This window comes from Acomys minous, assembly GCF_964271855.1.
Source record: "Acomys minous genome assembly, chromosome: 6".
NCBI classification, from domain to species: domain Eukaryota; kingdom Metazoa; phylum Chordata; class Mammalia; order Rodentia; family Muridae; genus Acomys; species Acomys minous.
Window position 1 is genome coordinate 31,951,089 of NC_140487.1, and position 20,087 is coordinate 31,971,175.

Consider the following 20,087-nt stretch of genomic DNA (forward strand, 5'->3'; position numbering starts at 1 on the left):
GATGTGGGTGTTTGTGTGTGTGTGTATTCTTAAATATATATATATATATATATATATATATATATATATATATCCTGCTCAATATTTGTTACTTGTGTATATATGATTTCAGGAGTGACCACTTTTTAAAGAAAAAAATCTTTTTTTTTATTTTGATATAAATGACACAGAAGCCAATGAGATCATTTTCTTTCTTTTTTAAAATTTTTTTATTAATTTATTCTTGTTACATCTCAATGGTAATCCCATCCCTTGTATCCTCCCATTCTTCCCTCCCTCCCATTTTCCCCTTATTCCCCTCCCCTATGACTGTTCCTGAGGGGGATTTCCTCCCCCTGTATATGCTCATAGGGTATCAAGTCTCTTCTTGGTAACCTGCTGTCCTTCCTCTGAGTGCCACCAGGTCTCCCCCTCCAGGGGACATGGTCAAAGGTGAGGCACCAGAGTATGTGAGAAAGTAATATCCCACTCTCCACTCTACTGTGGAGAATGTTCTGCCCATTGGCTAGATCTGGGTAGGGGTTTAAAGTTTACTGCCTGTATTGTCCTTGGCTGGTGCCTTAGTTTGAGCATTTTCTTTCTTTATGATGCTGTTTGTTTAATGACTGGTGAGTAACGTATGGACCAATTTGTCTGTTCATAGGAGTGGAAGCGTGAGCGGATTGACTCTGAAACTCATACGAACATCTGTTTCTGAAATGCTAGAAACCCTCTCAGATGATGATTTCGTGAATGTAGCTTCAGTGAGTATGGACCACATGCCTGTCTCCCATAACATTAGACACTGGGTCTCTTTAGGTGAGCGGAGGTGTTGTTAGTGTGTTATACACAGCCTTACTCAGTTGTCCTCTACTATCCCTTCTGATGTCCTTAGCATTTACCAATGTTGAGATAATGAAAAGCATTCCTCTCCTTCACTCAAAGGAGCCCACATAGGCAATGTGAGCGCTTCCTCTCACAGAGGCCTCTGGGATGTCTTATAGGTAGACTCTTGCAGTATCATTTTAGGCCTGGACAATGGACCTCATTGCATTCTTTTTTCTAACAGGAAAAAAAAAAAGAGGCAATTGAATGAGCTTGGAACCATCTTATCCCTTCTTATGAACTGAACTTAATTCAAATGAAACAAGATGTTCCATATCTCATTTTAATTTTGTAATTTAGGCAACAAATTTAATGGTCATTTTCTGCTGCGTGAAATTTCATATTTGAAGAAAATTTATATCTAGAGATACGGCTGAGGGAGGAGTGGGTTCTGGTAGTGATGTTTTGTACTTACCCCATGAGAATGGGTCTGCTTCTAAAATCATGGAAGAAGATGAAGCTGAAACCTATAGTTGATTGTCTCCCTCTCCTGGAATTGGGGGAAACAGAATTCTACTTCTAATGATGCACCCAATAGCTGGATTAGTGATGTTGAAATGGAGAAGACTTATTCCTAAAATGAAATTATTAAGATATTCTGGGATGATGGTATGGATGGAATGTAGAACCCACTATGGATAACACAAAATTCCCTGTAAAATATCAAATTGTGTAATTCTCAGGGAGAATAAATTGGAGATATTCAGAAGTCTAAATAAATTCACAAGGAACTTTATCAAATCTGTGTTGAGACACCATGGCATGAGGACCATCTTAACTAAGATAATAGGAGAGAGAATTAATCAGCTTCATTTGTATAGAAAGATATCAATTACAAAAACTTTGGAATGACTTAACAACGTTATGTTTGGCACAATTAAAGAGAATGGCTTAAATATATTTAGTTCAGATTTGTCGCATACAATGAAATATATTTAAAAACCACAAAATATTCAATATGGCTAATGTTTTTCTTTGGCTTCTTCCAAAACCTGGACATCAGTCTTGAGTTGAAGTAGTTTATTTGGAGGAAGTCACAGGAAATAGCACTAGTTATAGAGTGAGGACTGAAATGAAAAAGAGAATCTAATTAGACAAACTTTATTTACTTTAAGGAAAGCAGTTTTATTGAGAAATTCTGGAAGCCACCTGGAATAGTCTTTTTAGAGCTGTCAATCCCTAAACACTGAAGAGCTGATGTGTTAGGTACCAGCCTTCCTGATGTGTAGCCACACAGAATATGGCCACAAGCAGCTACTCTGAAACAGGAAAATTATGGATATTGGAGGTTGGAAGTTGATCAGTGTCTACCCTGACCAACAAATGAAGCATATATATGGAGATTCATCACATTAATAATGATGATGATGATGATGATGATGATGATGATGATGATGATGATAAAAACATGAAACAAGAGGGTGTTAGGTCACCAGGAATGAGCTGTCTCTAGCAAACATGGATGTGTGACACAGTTGTACACAAGTCATGCATTCTCTCTTAGCTTTTCCTCAGCTTCTTCTTCAACTCTGCCTAAGGGAGGTCTTCCAGTGTTTCTCTTTCCAGGGCCAACCACCTAAACTGCTTACCCCTGTGCAGAAAGAAAAGTATTCTCTTATTCAAATTGCAATGAAGTGCATTTTGCCTCAAGGCCTCGCAGAATCCGTTCCCTGTTTGTACTCTGAGCCTCTGCTGCTTCCTATTCAACAGACCTGCTCATCCTTTGTTTAATATTCTGTTGTCTTTTTCCTGGCACAGACACTGCTGTTGCAGGTGGTGTATATTGAGATTTGGCATTTTTGTTGCCTAAAGCAACGGGAGGAGATGGGATTAAATAATAAAGAGAGCAAATGTCATCTTTTGTCTCTAAGAACAGAGAAGCCACTGCACTCTAATTGAAGGGAAGCGTTTATAGATACACAAACAGATATGGGCAACCAGAGCACAGTGTCTTCAAAGGCATCACAACCCACCTCCTTGTTTATCATCCCTGATGTTCGGATGGATGCTGTGACTGTGTAACACCTTTATACTTCTGATTCTCAAAACTAAAGCCCTTATCCCTAGGACATGTTGAGTGCAGAATCGGTCCATGAAACTTTGCTGGCATTCTTAGTCTGCAGTTGGCTCGTGTAATGTGCAGAATCGTCCGTGAAACTTTGCTGGCATTCTTACTCTGCATTGGCTGGTGCAAGGACACCATTTTCTTCAGTGGAATTTAAAGACCTCTCAGCACTTAGCTTTACAATTATTATTGTTCTCATATCTCCCAATGGCCAAGTGTGACTCCTTTAATCTACATTCTGCTCAAATTACCATAGCTGACTTTGTAGCATCATGATGCCAAGTGCCTGTGAGCAGTCTTCTTGGCTTCAGTTATGGACAGCACACCTCTTCACCCAGAGCTGTGTGTTTTTTTTTTTTTTTTTTGCCGTGAGTCTAGTAAATTAGTCCCTTTGGGAGTCTCATCCTGAGCATCTATTTACTGAGACTGATATCAAATAAAACTAGTTTCCCTAGAAACAGTCACCGAGACACAGATTTAAATTCAAAGGTTGATTTGGAAAGTGACTCTAGAAAAAGCTGTTGGCGAAATGCAGGAATTAAAGAAGGGGACAAATGAACAATGCATTACTAAATAGCCCAGCCCTCTGAGAATGGAGCTCGCACTTCTGCATTTCTAGAAACAGCACAGGATTCATGAATAGTACTATGCAAAGGCTCAGGTTTTCAAAGGCAAGATGGGCTCATATCTGGAATGACTGTCCCATGGGACATCAGTTCCCTGGCATTTACAGGTTGCTGTGCAGAGGTTGGAGCATAGGTGCTGGTTAACTTGGCATGTATGGAACTAAAGAGAGGTCTATTATATTAAAATTTATCAGTTCAGCCTAAAATTGCTGATAAAAGACACAGAGTCTAAAGAGTACTTTTAGGCTGTCAGCTCTACGCTAGCCAGAAACTATACTAATACAAATCTATTTCTAAGCTATGGTAAACAAACTACTCTAAACTGACATATAATACATATACCCCAAGCATTTGCCACTGTGATGCTCGTCTGACCATTCTACCCTTTGTCTTCCTACCTGTCAACTGTCACTCCTCAGCTGACAAACCTCCTCGCTCTCTTCCAGGAGGTGCCCCCTTCCACTCCCTGTCCTTCTGCCCAGCTGATTGGCTACACAGTGCTTTATTGACAGTTGTTACCTCCACTCAGCGTTCTGCCACAGGGGTCCACCAATAGCATCTGCTCCTGTAAGACAGTTAACAATTCTATCATTAAATTCTAAAAGAAATATCTATGATGTCACCTTTGAGTGGGTATTTTACATTCAACATTTGGCCACCAATTAACAGCTGTCTCCCTGCTAGAAGAACACAGTTGGAGTCAGCACTGAATTAACAATGCCTAATATATTTTTTTAAATCATGGTTTTACTAAAACCATCATGATCTTAGACTCATACTCTTATTGCTGCTATTTTTGAGACATAGTTTCATAATACAGTCCACAGTGGCCTAGAACTTGTGTAATTTATGCTCTACTGGCCTCAGGTTTTACCTTCCTCGGCCTACCAAGGACAGCATCCATGTACCATGCCTGGCTTTAACTGTTTTTTTTTTTTTTTAAGAAAACATTTGAAGTGACTTCTTAAATGATATAATTATTAAGAAGTACAAATATAAGACAGTTCCATGCCCTTTCTATGATCCAGGGTCACGTAATCTTTATTGAGACTCAAAAACTACTTGTGCATCCTGATGTGGGATCCTCTTTGGCGTGGCTTGAGTATGTGAGCTAAACCATATGAGAAAAAGAATATCATATTTATAGTTAAGAACAGTGAGTGCATATGATCAGGAGGTAACAATACCTTAATTATGAAAATGTTGCTTACATATTTAAATTAAAGAAGAAAGATGATAGTGAAATGTGCAGAACCCTTGGAAAAAAGCAATTGTTTTAGGCAGACATTTGAAAGACATCATAGTAATTTTTTTACTCTCCTTCCAATGAAATATATTGCTGGCTTAATTTCCTACCTCAGCTTCATAGTTTTAAGTCTTTTTTTTATTTGGTTATTTACTGCTCTTTTTGACCAAAATAAGACCTTATTTTTTCAAGTTAAGCTGAACTCTTTGTTAAATATACACCTTATTTAATTTTATAACTTTAGAATGATCATTTGAATATAATCATAATTAAAAATTTACTCAATGCTTTTCAGTGATGGTATTATTCCAGACCTACTTTATCTGCAAAAATCCTTACAAATAAAAGCAGTGGTTAGGAGACACAAAAATAAGTCAGACATACTGAAGGATGCTGTAATTCTAACATTCAGAAGAGGAACACAACAGAGTCCCTATGAGTTCACAGCCAGGCTAGTCTACATAGTAAAATTTTATCTTGAACATACTAACTACAGAAATGAAGTGTTTATTCAGTTTTATTTGTACTTCAAACTTCAGTTTACATACAGGTGACAAATAATAATAGTTTATATATATATGAAATGTTTAGATAGACTAATATGTTACAGATATAGAGACATACACATATAGATAGAAGATAGATAGACAGATAGATAGATAGATAATATATACATATACACATACATACATACACAGATACACATATAGGTAGATGATAGGTGATTGATGATTGGTAGATAGACAGACAGACAGACAGACAGACAGACAGAGACAGATAGATAGAAGTAGGTGATGGATAAGACACAGAATAATCATGTGGGAGAAAGTAGTCTATCTTTTTTATGTTAACTAGTTTCATCTTTGTAACCTTAAAGAGTAGATAAGAATTCTAAATTAAGTCTTAAAGACAGGGAAAGAGTAGAAAGAATTTTAGTATTTTCTCAAGGAGGAAGGCAGAAATGAAGCAGATCCAATTTCATTTATATATTAATGTCTATCAAGAAAGGTATAAGGCGGAATCTTCAAGAAAAAGTATAGCTTTTCCACCTTTAATGATACACTAAAATATATAATTCAAAGTAATATATAAATGCAAAGAAATCATTTGTGTAAGTGCACATGTACTTGTGTGCACTCATGTACAAAGGGGTGTAGAGTTCAGAAGTCATCTATTGTCCTTTCTTGGGTGCTGTCTACCCTTTTGGGATTTGTTTTCCTGTTTGAAACATGGTCTTTAATTGGCATAGCACTTGCCAAGTAGGCTCGTCTAGTTGATTATTAAGCACCAGGGATGTGTCTATCAGTCTGCATAGTGATAAAATTACAAATGTATCATCACATTTCAAAACAAATGCATGTTTTCCTCTGACCCCATCTCCTCTATGGCCTACCACCATAGCCCACCCACCTAGCTGCACATCTTCTCTTCTTAAAACCCACTTATCCAAGCAGCCCTTAGGCTAACAAGGCAGTCAGTTTAAGAACTGAGCCATCTCCTTATTCTTGATAAATTTCTTTGTAAGTTATAAATTTATTTCTCTAAAAAGGATGCTTTATGTATATTTATAGATGAATTACATAAGGGAATTTGTTATGTTGGCACTTGAAAAAGGTATTTCAATTGCATTATTATTTTATTTTCAGACAAATACCCATTAACTTACGTGTTTCTACTGGGGGCAATTTATCATTTTATATAGTACTTACTTGGTTTATTCTGCATCTTAGGATCCTGCCACACTTTACATTCTTGCTTATGATTATATGCTATTGTTTGCCACACAAGCCCACAACTCACAGAAACTGTAAAATCTCTCTGAAAAAAAAATGCAGTAGGAATTCTTTCTTCTGCAACATTTTGCTAAAGATATTCTATTGTTTTTAGAAGTTCATCTCTTAGTAAATAATAATTTAACAATTTAATTGTATAGAAACTCTCAGAGAAGAAAGCCTCACATTATGTCATATGGTGTGTGTGATGTCTCTGTGCGTATATGTTTCTGTGTGGTGGATGTGTGTTTGTATTGTTGTCTGTATGTTTCTGTGTTTCAATCTGTATGTGCATTTGTGTGTACTTATGTATATTTGTGCAACATGTGTCTGTGTATGCCTCTGGGTGTGTGTGTGTATGTGTGTCTGTGTGTATGGCTGTGCATAATGTGTATATGTATGTGTGCCTGTGTGTATGTATCCGTGTGCTGTGTCTGTTTCACATGTGTCTTTGTATGGTCTATGTCTGTATATGATGTGTGTATATCTATGTGGAGTGAATGATTGTGTTGCTTGTGTATGTATATGTGGCATGTGTGTGTGTATGTGTGATGTATGTCTGTTCAATTGTGTTTATGTGTACACATATGTGCCTGTTATTTCTTTCTCTCTGAAATTATATGAAACTCAACAATATAACTCACAGTTTATGTTACTGTACCAGTGCACAATAACAAGGCTCTAAGGAGCCCTGGTAGAGGCTCTGCAGGGATTCTTTCTTCATGGTCTCTTTCCCCCAAATCCTTTGGGTATCTAAAGATACATATTCCTAAGAATGCTCTCATTCCACTAGAGACCTAATGTATAAGCTCTATTACCAATTTCCCATAGTTGCCTACAAGCACTTGTCAGAAGAATCCAGCACCTCTCAGTTTTAGGTTAACGCCTAAGTCTCCTTTGTCGTTTTGAGGTAGGTTTTATGCTTGAGTCATGTGTAGGGTGTGAGAACTAAGGCCACCTCGTTGTTAAGTGTTTTCTGCGCTCTGGAGGCTGCTCTTTGTTGCCAAAAAGGAAGCCTGCTGTTAGGCAAAGTATAAATGCAGCACAGTGCAGCTGTTTCCCCACTGATCTAGTTACGTGCTTTGATACAAGTAGTGGCAGATGATAGGAACAGCAATTCAATCACAGCATGAACTGATTTACAGGCTGAGTTTCCAGTGTTGACACTGGGAGCTGAGGTTGTGCGTGAATGTGAGGGAGTTTGATGCTTAAAGTCAAATCCTGCATAACCAGTGGAGGATGAAAGAAAAATATATGTTGATTGTGGGTGACGTGTTCAAAGTTAACAACCAAAGATCCTCCCAGCGCCAATACAGCCGCATGCTTCCTGACTTATGAGCTGGATCTGGATGTTAAGATTATGTTAGGGACCTTTGAATCAGTTTTCTTCCCAGACGTTTTTGTAATTCATGGTCTTTATAAAATTCTGTCTTTGATTTCTCGCTATAAAAAAATACAAAGCATAAAGAATAACCCTAGGGCCAAAGAGGTGGCTTGGAGGTCAAGAGTACTTGCATCCCTTATAAAGGAGTGGATTTCAGCTCCCAGCACCCATAATGGCTTGCAACCTCCTGTAACGAAAGCTGAAGATAGCTGACACCCTTTTCTGGTCTCAGCGGACAGCCACACACATAATTAAAAATAACAAAATTTATATTTTTTTAAAATAATCAAAATATGAAACACTGTCAGAGTGTTGCTGTTGTTTTAGGCAAACACTGGTTCTACCCCTTGCCCAGGCTGTAGTCAACCAAACAACCTTTCCAGATGACTTATATAACAGTCCTCCTGTAATTGCTGGCGCAGCATTAAGAATGATGGGCAGGGGCATATCTTACTGAGAAGAGACAAAAAACTCTAATCTTGTTAGGACCTTCGCCTTGTGTTTTATTTCCACAACAAACCTGGTCAACCCATTTAGAGACCTCTACATGAGATGAGAATACTTGTCTTTCTAAATAATTCATGGCAATGGATAAATACAATATCCCCAGGATCTCAATTGTCCTTATATTCCATAGCTGGTGGATCAAGAAGCCAATAACTGTTGTTGCTGAGAGGAGCAAAAGGATGTAAGGATGCTGGGCACATCATAGCAGTGTTAGCATGCAGTAGGGCTCAAATCAGGCTTAGTGGCCTTCTGGTCCATCCCCTCAGCTCTTTCTCTTAAAGGGACTGCTGGAGTTATAGGGAAACCACATGAAACCTTTGAAACTACTCGTTTGTGACCATGGACAAGTTGTTGAAGGCTTACACAGGGAAATTTCCTTTTCTTTCCAATGGTGGCCATCCCGTTTAACTTCTGTAGAATCAGGAATACAAAAAGAAGTGCCACATGTAAATGGTGTCCATATTTTAGTTATTATTGTAAGTAGTATTCCTGTTGTTATTACCATCTTTTGACGCTTCTCTACCAATTATAGATTGGCAATTGATATGTTTGATACTGATATTTCTTTTTTTTAAGATTTATTTATTATTTATACATTATTCTGCCCAAATGTGTGCCTGCACACCAGAACTCATTGTAGATGATTATGAGCCACCATGTGGTTGCTGGGAATTGAACTCAGGACCTTTGGAAGGGCAGACAGTGCTCTTAACCTCTGAGCCAACACTCCAGCCCGATACTGATATTTCTTTAAGTCAATTTTCTGGAAAAAAAAAAATGTGCAGCATAGTAAAACTGGAGCTTCATCTTTGCTAGAAGAAGCTTACATGTCAAAGTAATTAAGACACTGTCTGGAGGAAAGGATTGGTGAGATATATGGAGCTGGTGGCAGCTCTAATGACAGAGCAGTGACTTGCCTTCCCGGAGTTTCTTGCCTGAAGCAAATCTCACTGCCTGTGTAGTGACCCCTGATCCTCCTGTTGTCGCCCTGAGGTAATTGGTGTTTGACTATCCTATACACAGATGTTACTCTGCCCGCTGCTACTGCTATGAATAATAAACCACCCTTCATCTCTCACCCAGAGGTCTTGGATTATTTTTCTCTGCTATCTATGAAACTGCAGAAAGGTAATTTGTAAGCTTACAAGTAGGGTACAACTTCAGGCCCTTCAGATTCCAAGGCAAGGACGTGACCATTCGCCATCAACTGACATCTCAGGGGCAGGGCATGAGTCACACTATCCAGTCAAGTTCTGCGTCTATGAGCTTTACATGCCAGGTTTCCTTCTGAAATATTTCTTATGTGTCCTAGGCCAGGCCATGATCTTCTTCTTGTCTTGTTGTTTTTAGATTCTATCCGGCACGGAACAATTTGTAAATTTTATTTTTATAATTTGAAGTTAAAGTGCCATCTCCTCCTTGCAAAATTCAGAGCACCTTTCAAAACAGTCCTTGAGCTTGTAGCTCAATAAAATAAAAGGCGCGTGGCCTGCCAAGAGAGGCTTGTGAGCAATGAAATCTCAGCTAGTAATTTCATTTCATATCGGAGAAAATGCCCATCTATCTAGATTTCAGCAAAAGTTTATGTAGCCCCACAGCTTATTTATGTCAATGAACAGGCAGCGTGCTTTTACGCCCCTGCTTCTTAATTGGATCCTGGAGTCCAGCACTGTGAGACTAGCCAGGCAGCTAGGCGGTGCTTGAGGATGCAGAATCTTAAGCTCTGTCTCAGACCTCACATCTGTCAAGCCCTGCAAGTAATCCCCCACACAATGGTTATCATGGCATCCCTGACAATTGTATGTACAACAAGAAGATGCCAAGCCAGAGGGAAGAGGGTGTCAGGGCATCCATGCTTATTAAGGAGATGCACTTAGCATATGCCTAAACTATGTTATAGCTTCTAACTCAAGTTATAACTCATACCAGTCACTGTCTTAGATTTTGAGATCTTGGTAACAGAGACTCTTAATATTTGGTTACTTTTACAATGTAGCCATTTGGGGTTGGTACATGAGATGACTTTTCTCATCTCTGTGACCAAATACCTGACAAGAAACCAGATAGGGTAGAAGGACTTCTTCCAGCTCACTGAGGACGTGTGTAGTCCATCATGGCCAGGGCGCATGCTGAGTTGAAGCTGCTTTTCAGTCTGGGGCAACAGGAACTGTGACATCTTCTTCTCATCCTTGCAGACATGGAAGCACAGAGAATGACCCTTTGGCTGGGTCACTCACCAGGGACCCAGTGCCTCTAGCAAAGTGCCACTCTCCAAAACAGCGCCACCAGCTGGACGCTAATCCAGAGTGGTGGATACTTCACATACAAATTAGGAGAGATAGTTTAAATAGGGGTGGATGTAGAATTAAGGTGCATAAAAAGACAAAGTTCTTCCCTCTAACCCTTGTGTTTAAGGGAGAGGTAAAGGCGGGCGCTTTCAAATGTGAACTGTTTTAAAAGACCATAAAGAAAGGAAGTCTACACCATGAAGAAAATACTAAAGAAAGGACATATTTGGCACAGTCTAACAAGGCAAGAAATGAAGGTTATGCACTTTTAAAAGATGGGAGTTCATAACGTAATTACTTTCTAAGTTTATAAGAAGGTGTTGACAAGCCAGATAAAGATTTTTCATTAATTATATGGCACATCAAGCTTTTGAAAATTGGAGATTCAGTTTCATGGGCAGTTTTCTACAGAGCAAGGTGATACTGAAGGTGAGGCAGCTTTAGTCTGAACTGAGAGATTGTTAAAAATAGGACTGTTGTTGTTGACTCATTTGGAAGCCATGGCTATGAGAAAAGGACTCTTTGTGTTTCAGGACTGATTGGTTCAGCTCTTTCAATGGATAGTAGTCCCTTTATTTTGAGTATTAATAAAAATGACTTTGCCTGCCCCAAGCAGTAAACTGACAAAATTATTCAGCTGCTCAGATAAGTGTGTTTGTTCTTACTAACTTAGTGGGATAAAAATGCAAATGACTTAAAATATAAATGGATACTACAGGTATTTAATAGAAGTCACAGACTTATTTTTGACTCCTAAGTAAATATTAATCCCATTTCAGTAAAGTCATAAGGGACTGAAAATCATTTTGTCATTTTGGATAAATACAGCACAACTTGAAAGTTAAGAACTCAGGCATGGAACCTTTTCTTTTTACAATTGTAAAATCCAAGAGACTTCATAATAAAATGACATTTTTCGTGTTTTCTTATTCCTTTCATGTGCAATGACTGACATTCACGGTTTTCATTGATCATTCAACCGTCTCAGTGCTTTGTTTATTAATCCATGCTTACAGTATCCTTTCAAGTGTATTTCAAAATTCACTCCCTGTGAAATTTTCCCTGCCCTAGCTCTATGCTTTATTGATAATTACTTTTCCAGCTGTTTTTGTTAACTTATACGTCTGCATGCTTTTGTGGTTTCAAACACGTATGTGACCTCAGTGAAACTGAGTTCAACCCACTACAGTCCCTCCAGGCCGCATTCCTAACTCTCATCGGTTGGTTTTGTTGGTCCCAAGTGCCCTTTCATACTAAAGGAGCTCACTGGAGATGTTAATAACATTGCTTAGAAAGAGCTTCTACTCTGCTGTGTGCTGCATGTTTTAGATACGTGCAGGTTAGAAATAAACTCTGCTCGTTGGGATTTGCACCTCAGTGCTTCCAAGTCTTATCTGCTTATCCCCCACGTCAGCTCAGCACTTGCTCAAATGCTGCCTCTCAGCCTCCTGGACCAGCACATGCTGGAGAGAATGCCCATGCAGTTATCCTGCCACACTATTCTTCCCCTCCGCCTCACTTCACTTTTCTCTGTGGCAATTCTCTCCAACTGATAGGTTATAAATATTTGGTTTTGCTTATTTTCCATACTCTTCCTTCTACCAGAATCTATGCTTCTTGGACTTTAAGATGACTCAATAGGTAAAACATTCTGCAAGCCTGAGTACAATCTCCAGAACTCATGTAAATGGATGGGGAGAACCTACTCACATGCTTTCCTTTGACCTCCACACCTGCACAGTGGCATAGATGGGCACACACACACACACACACACACACACACACACACACACACACACACACTGATATTAAGACACTATGTGCCGTTACAAAGCACATAGTGGCCACTGTGGTTGGAAACTAGTTATTGAGTTATTACCTGTCATAACAGCACAGAAGAAAACGGTGCAGGTTGTCATGTTTATAGCAGATTTCAGTAACTTATGAGTTAAATGTGTTTCCTTGTGTGGCCACAGTACTCATGTCTACGTTGCAGACACATGTGACATGTGTGTGTCACTATATATTTTATTTCAGTAAACTCAGCCATGACGATAGTATGAAGGCTATTTTTCTTTCCAACCAGTAAGGATTCAGCCTCACTAGGTATGTGTTGCTGTGCTGTTAGAGAGGAACAGATCAAAGAGTGGGACTATTGGGTGATTCTTAAAATTTTGTCTTCAGAAACACATTATACACCTTATGATTGTAACAAAACAAGTCCGGTACCATTTTTGATGCATACAGGATTTGTTAATCCTTTTGTATACAGTATTTTCCTGTCATACATAAGAACCCAAGGGGCTTTCTGGGTAATCTAGTGCAGCATTTTATTTTTTTTGAACGGACATGATTAAAGGTCACAGGAGATAATGGAGTCTAATGGGCCTGCCATGCTTATTAGAGACAGGGCCTGTGCAGAACTATATTTTCCTAAATTGAATTAAATAGTAGAAATCTTTTATTGTTTTTGCTTTATGCAATGTGCCAAGACTACATCAAACCAACAGGCCCTGTTGGGCTACATTTGGCAACTTAAGGTTCTGGTCAAGTGCAAGAGTATTGTGAGTGAAGATCCTTGTGGCGTCTCTCCTCTGCACTGTGAACCCCCCCAAAAGAAAAAATCAAACAGTATACTAGCCTATGTTAAAATCATAAAAAAGAATATAAGAACATCTGAGTAACATTTTGAAGAATTGAGATGTGGAATTAATAAATGTTTCTACCTGAAATGAAAATTGGTTTGGGAGAAAATGTTAGTTTTCCTTTTATAAAATTTTTATTGCAATTTTATTGAAATGCTTGAATGACGCATTCTGCATTCTAACCATGCTCCGCCCCCACATTCTCCCATCTCCTCACCCACCCAACTCCACATCAAAAACCAGCCAACTATTAGGTAAATGCAATTTTAGCCTGACTGAAAAGCAGTAGTTCTAACCTTTAGTAGGAAGACAGATGTGGGAAAACAGTATTGTGGTGGTGTGGTTGTTTCCTGTTTTTCTATTAAAATAGAACCATTCAGACATTGGAAAGTCATCAGAAATGCCATTTCAGACAAACCAGGTGAGCAACAAAGAGTTAAATGTAAATGGTTTCATAAGGTCTGATTATATTATTTTTTAGGTGGTGTGGCGGTTTAAATAGGAATGGCCCCCATAGGCTTATATGTTTGAATGATTGGTCCAAAAAAAAAAAAGGGGGTACTATTAGGAGGTGTGGCCTTTTGCAATAGGTGTGGGCTTGTTGGAGGCAGTGTGTCACTGTGGATGTGGCTTTTGAGGTCTCCTATGCTCAAGCTCGGCCTAGTATGGTACACAGTTACTTCTGCTGCCTGCAGATCAAGATGGAAAATTTACACCTCCTCCAGCACCACATCTGCCTTCATGACACTGATGATGTCAGAGGATGTGACCTAAGGTGACAGGGGGCAGGAGGCGGGGAAGGCTTTGTGTGTAACTCAGGTAAGCTCAGCTTCCATAACTGTCCAATTAGAGCCCAGCTAAAGCTCATCCGAGCTTGCTGATGGTGAGTTGTGTTCAGCATGGCACACATAATTCTCAATTCATGTGAAATAAGCATTTTATTATTAATGTAAAAAATAATAAATTCATGGGAGAGTTGCCAGAGTAAAAATTAAGGTTTTAATAAATTAGCTAAAATAAAATTTTTTCAGAATGGATTATGATCATAAAATAATGTTTAATAAAAAGAGGAATTTCCAATTCAAGAAAACCGATTGGTGTGTTACGTTATAATTGCATTATGGATAAACACTAAGAAAAAAAAATAGAAACAACTCCTCATGAAACATCATAGAAATTATGATATGCTATTAATTTATATATTATCTCATTAAAATAATTTGATAAAATGATAAATTGATTTTTATAGATTCAACTTTGAAAGTCACTAACAGGGATGGTAATGTAGCCCATGGCTCTGTGACAGAGCCTCGCCTGAGTCCTGGGTCCAACTTCAAGCATTGTCATAGCAGTAACAAAATATAAGTATCAACCCAGAGAAAAAAAAAAGATACAAAAGCAAAGAGAGTTTCCAACACCCAGGGAGTTTCCAGTAGTGCACAACAAACATTGCTGTCCTGTTCCTGAAGCCCAGGGCACATTAAGAAACACTCTCAGACAGACATTTGCCGGATTAGATATAAAAGATAAATCATTTACCTTTGCTTAAGCCCACTTTTCACTCCAGTGACTCATGCATTCTGCATCTCAGCTCCTCTAAATATATCCCAGGCATGCCCATAGTTTATCTATTTTTAATATAAGTCCTGCTTGGATTTGCGGAAAGTGCTAGTCAGTAATTCACAATGTGAACCATGGTACCTTAATAAATACTAATTGATTACTCATTTGTACCCAAAGTAAACTGGAAGGTGTGGTCACATTCCCATGTAGAGAAGCCTTGAAGTCCTTCATTAAGCAGTCTTGAGTGTCTGCATTTAAAATGTCATTGGCTGTTTGGTTTTTATTCAGAGTTCTAAAATAAATTTTTAACATTAACTCCAGCGTAAAATTTCCTATGAAATAATATGACAATTAAGGTGTAATTTAAAATTGTTTTCTACAGGAATCAGTACATAAAACTTAGTTATGACCAAGCTTTTCAAGTTAGACTTAGTGAATTTTAATTTTATTTTCCTACAGTGCCATCTGGTGCCCATATTCTGAATAGCAGCACTTTGACTATAATTTCTCACTATACAAAATTGTATAAAGATAGGGTTATTGTAGGCCATGACTTTAATTAACTGGCATACATTTTGCCTATTACCTATTATAATTAACTTACACAAACAAATTCAATTTTTATTTTAAAATTTATTTATATCCCAAACAAAGTGGCCAGCTTTTGATTTATTCGCCTTGCGTCCCAGACATTAACGGCTGCTATTACCAATAATTTAGCTATTGAACAATTATTAAAAATCCAAAATGTCAAGAATAATAACCCATATTGTTTATTAAACATGTTGAATGGGTAAACTGGTTCTAAAGTACATTCCGGTGTTGAGTCCGTGGAGACTATCATCCGTGAAAGGAAGTGGTCAAAAGTGAAGGTCATGTGAGTGGACAAAACTACCACCACTCTTTCCGTGATGTTCCCAGAGGAAGAGCACATATTTCAAGTGTCTTCTTAATGCTTAGCGTTTTAGTTTCCGGCGTCCACTCTCCCTGTCTGAGGGAGGCTTGTGCTCCGTTTAGTGATGATACTGCAGTTGCTCTTCTTAAAACCCAGGCACTTTCCAGAAGGTTCAGATGAATGCTGCTCTGACTTGCTGTGTATCCATCAGTGGCAGTGTGTCATTGTATCAGAAAGATGAAATGGCCAAGGATGACGGAACAGAATAGCTACTGTTTTGGGGGGGAAAAAACCAAACCAAACCAAACCAACAAACAAGAATCCAAGCTTGCCTTAATAGGTTTGGAATAGTGGACATGTGTACTTGAACATGATATCTCTAGGAGGGGTCTTTTTTTTTAAGTGCTGAAATGAACAAAGTGTGGTCTTCTCAAAATTGTTTCGAAGTCAGTTAACACAGGAGACATTCATGTCATCTCTTTAGTGACCCTTACTGAAAGCTCACTAAAGCTGACGTGGTTCTGCCTGGATTGGCCCTCGTTACGAATATGCTCTGATTTCAGTGTTGACAACAATATTTTTAATTTTGCTAATAATTTCTAAATGAGATTGCTTAGCTTTTAACTCTGATGAGAATTCAACACATTCTCATTTAACCACCTTTAACAGTAACAATTTGAAGAGCATTTTTCTATCTACCAGTGTAGAAATGCAGTAAAAGATTGCAGAGCCAGCATGCAATTCACCTCCTTTTAACTCTTGGACTCAACATATTTCACACCAAGTTCTAATTTCCTTAAACCCCACGTACAAAACATGAAGCAGACTGATGGGTCCATTCAGGGAGTTTTCAATGCCAAGGACTGAAGGAGCAGAGGTGGTAAATATGCATTTTTTTTTTTTGCCATGTGGAAAAGTCTACAAAGATATATACAAAGAATTTTGAGGAAAAATATCATGGTGGCAGAGGCAGAAGCGCAGCTTATAACAAAATCTTCTTGTAAGGGAAGAATTCTGCAAAGAGAAACTGAGTGAAGAAATCGGGAGTATTGGGAGCTGAAGGACAGCGTGTATGCTGGGTAGGGCTGCAGGATGAGGGACCGAGTCTGAAGAGGGAGGAAATGAGTAGATGCAACTTTCAGTTGCTCATGCTCCGGTTGACCCACATGCTCCCTGTCTCAGCTGGCTGCAGAGGCTGCTTATCATTGGAGACCTATAAAACTCAACTTTCTGGGACAGAGAAGAAATCTATAGGTTGTGGGTTTGGATTTCTGATTATGCAGTGTTCAAATATTCTCTTAATAGATAAAATTAGGGTCATTAAATGTGATTGACTCCATGCAAAGTTTCAAAATTTATTATACTATATTATAATATCTTTGCTCTGAGGTTTTAATATTCTGCTTTAAATTAATGTCTGGGTGTGTCTTACCAAAGTCTGCTATTTGAGTTTTTAAAATAAGACATATATATATATATATATATATATATATATATATATATATATATATATATATATATATATTTAGACTCCTTAAAATTTGTCATTGCTTTCTAGGATAATAAGCTTAGCTATAGGAAATTACATATTACATGTAACTCCTTTGTCTGCATTATTTATGAGTTTTGTTACGAACAATTGTAAGATTCTTGTATACACGAATGATTTTTGCACTTAATGAATTGAATTTACATTCACTTGAGTTATATTAAACTGACTCAATAAGACGCTTCTCTTTTCTTGCCTTTGAAGCAGGTCAAGGCCAAAGGAAGATTCTGGGTATTACATTATCCTGCATTCATTGTCTGAATAGCTTGTATTTTTATGATGATTTAGAATTTAAGTAAACAAATTAATAATAATCTCTGGAACTATTTCTAATTTTTTTTTTTAGCTCAGATACTTACTAGTGATGTAGTAACAAACTATTTTTGGCTTGGTCTCTGATACGAGACTTTTCATCTTCTTTCATTTTCACAGTGCACATCCTAGGCTAGGACTGCATTGTATCTCAGAAGAATCTCCCTTCCTAGGGGATGGATCCAGCAAGGCTTTGGCCCTATAGATTAAGGATAAGGTTTTCAACATTAGAGTTTATAGAAAACAGTAAACTAATATATTGGAAGTTTATTCTCATGCATCTGACATGCCTGAAAGCACTGTTGGAAACACAAAAGAGAGCCCACATGGACTACATATCTTCATCAGGCATTTGACTTCCTGCTTCATCTGTTTCCTCCAGACCTTCTATGTGCTCCTTAAAGAAATCTTAGGCCTCCGGGTAGCAACAGGCCTCTCTGCAGACCTGAGCTGCTACAGCCAGTTCCTGCACCAGCTCCTGGAATAAAGAAATGTCTCCCCAACTCACTTTCCTCACTATTCTATGTGGACCATATTTTCCATCATCCTCCAGGTTTTGTGGTTTTGTTTTCTTTCTTTTTTCTGCCATCTTTTTCTTCCCTTTCTCTCTACACACAGTCCCTTAAGCCCCCATGACACTGAGTTTTAAAGAGTCCTCGGCCAACCAACTGCACCCTGTGAGTGTGGCCCTATATTGCTACTCTGTTTCGCACAGAGGAATGGTGAAGATTTGCCTTGGACATGCTGATCTTTTCCTTCTTTTTCATCTGCCTCTTCCCTCCTTTACTACTATGACATACCCACCCCCTCCATCTCCATGGAAACTCAATCTTAGGATTTTGGGGAACTCCTGCTCTAGATCACTGTTATTCGCATGGCTGTAGGCCAAATTTCTGTGGTGAAGCCTTTTCCTTTTTTCTTTTCTTTATTTCTTCTTTTCTTTTTTCTTTTTTTCTTTTTTTCTTTTAATCTTTAGCCAGGACCACTTTCATGCCTCTAGTTAGATGTTATCAGATCTTGGCATCCGCAGTCCTTTGTCTCACATGGCTGAAATCTCACCTTTAGGTAAACCTTGCTCTTCTCCCCTGTTCCCACCTAGCCCTCTAGCAGATGTCCTAGAGGTGCTCGCTTTCCAACAGTTCCTCTGAGTACCGTAAGGACTGTCAACTAGCCGACTTCAGAAGCCTGTGGGTGTTCACTTTTGAGTTTTATTTCGCGAGTGGTGGCTGATGACTTCTCAAATATTCCAAAACTTATTCTTCGTTTGGCATAAAACTTCGCAGCCACTTAACATTCGACATAATAGACTCCCCCCGCCTCCTCATCTCTCTAAGGTGTCACATGATCTAACCCCAGCTCCTTTTCTGACCTGGTGTCATTGGTCCCCATGTAAGGCAAAGCTAAACGCTTCCTCAAGCCCTTGGACAGTTCACTATATTCTGAATCCAGGACTCCACACATGTTTTGTGTGCCTGGAATATTCTTTTTCCATGGTGTTCGCTAACAGTTCCCTGCATTTCTCCCACTATTCACTTTCCAAATTGGAAACTCCTTTCCTAGTGGTATGTCCCAAAGCATAACATTTGGTGCTTCAATGAGCAAGGCATAATTTGTCATAGTGCATTCAGGCAGTTTGGGGTAATTTAAGACACAATTCGCTTGAATTCTGACTCTTACTGCTTATTAGTTACTTGTCTCACTATGAGTTATTTGAGAATATATTTTTCATACAACAACCTCTGATTATAGCACACACCCTCATGAACTCCTGCTATTTCCTCCCATTCTTCCTTCCATCCAGATGTATACTCTTTCTGTCTCTCTTTAGAGGACAATTTTTCTGTCTCTCTTTAGAGGACAATTAAGTAATTAAAATAAGAACTAACAAATTGAAATAGAACAAAACAAATAGAAGAACAAGAGCCAAAAAATACATATAGACAAAGAGACACATGCGGACAGGGATCCCATGAAAACACAAAATGGGAAACCATAATATAGACTCAAAGGACCTGTAAAATAAAATAACAATAACAATAGTGATGATGATAATGATGATGACGATGATGAATAAATGCTCTGATACAACATTATGAGACAAAAAAAAAAACCCTCTAAAGATGCTATTGTTTGTTTTGCATTGACTATCTACTTCTAGGCATGTGGTCTACCCTTAGTTTGTTTCCCCAGTGAGATTCTTTCATAGAAAACTAATTTTTCATTTGCTAGTGGATATCAATTAGAGGTAGCTTCTGGGTTAGCGATCAGGCCATATGTCCACATCTCCTTTCAGCTCTAGGACCCATTCTGGTACAGACCCATGCAGGAACTAGTCATGCTGCCACAGAATCTGTGAGTTAATGTGTGTGGC

At 38.4% G+C, this 20,087-nt stretch overlaps 1 protein-coding gene across 6 annotated transcripts in view; it reads left to right on the forward strand.

The window, feature by feature from the left end:
- CACNA2D1 (calcium voltage-gated channel auxiliary subunit alpha2delta 1) overlaps positions 1-20,087 on the forward strand; it is a 423,580-nt gene that overhangs the window by 324,658 nt on the left and 78,835 nt on the right. For all 6 annotated transcript variants that reach the window (XM_084784398.1, XM_084784399.1, XM_084784400.1 and 3 more), the window contains exon 10: positions 644-743. In XM_084784398.1, coding sequence (XP_084640524.1) covers positions 644-743 — 100 coding nt within the window. The remainder of the gene's footprint in view (positions 1-643; positions 744-20,087) is intronic.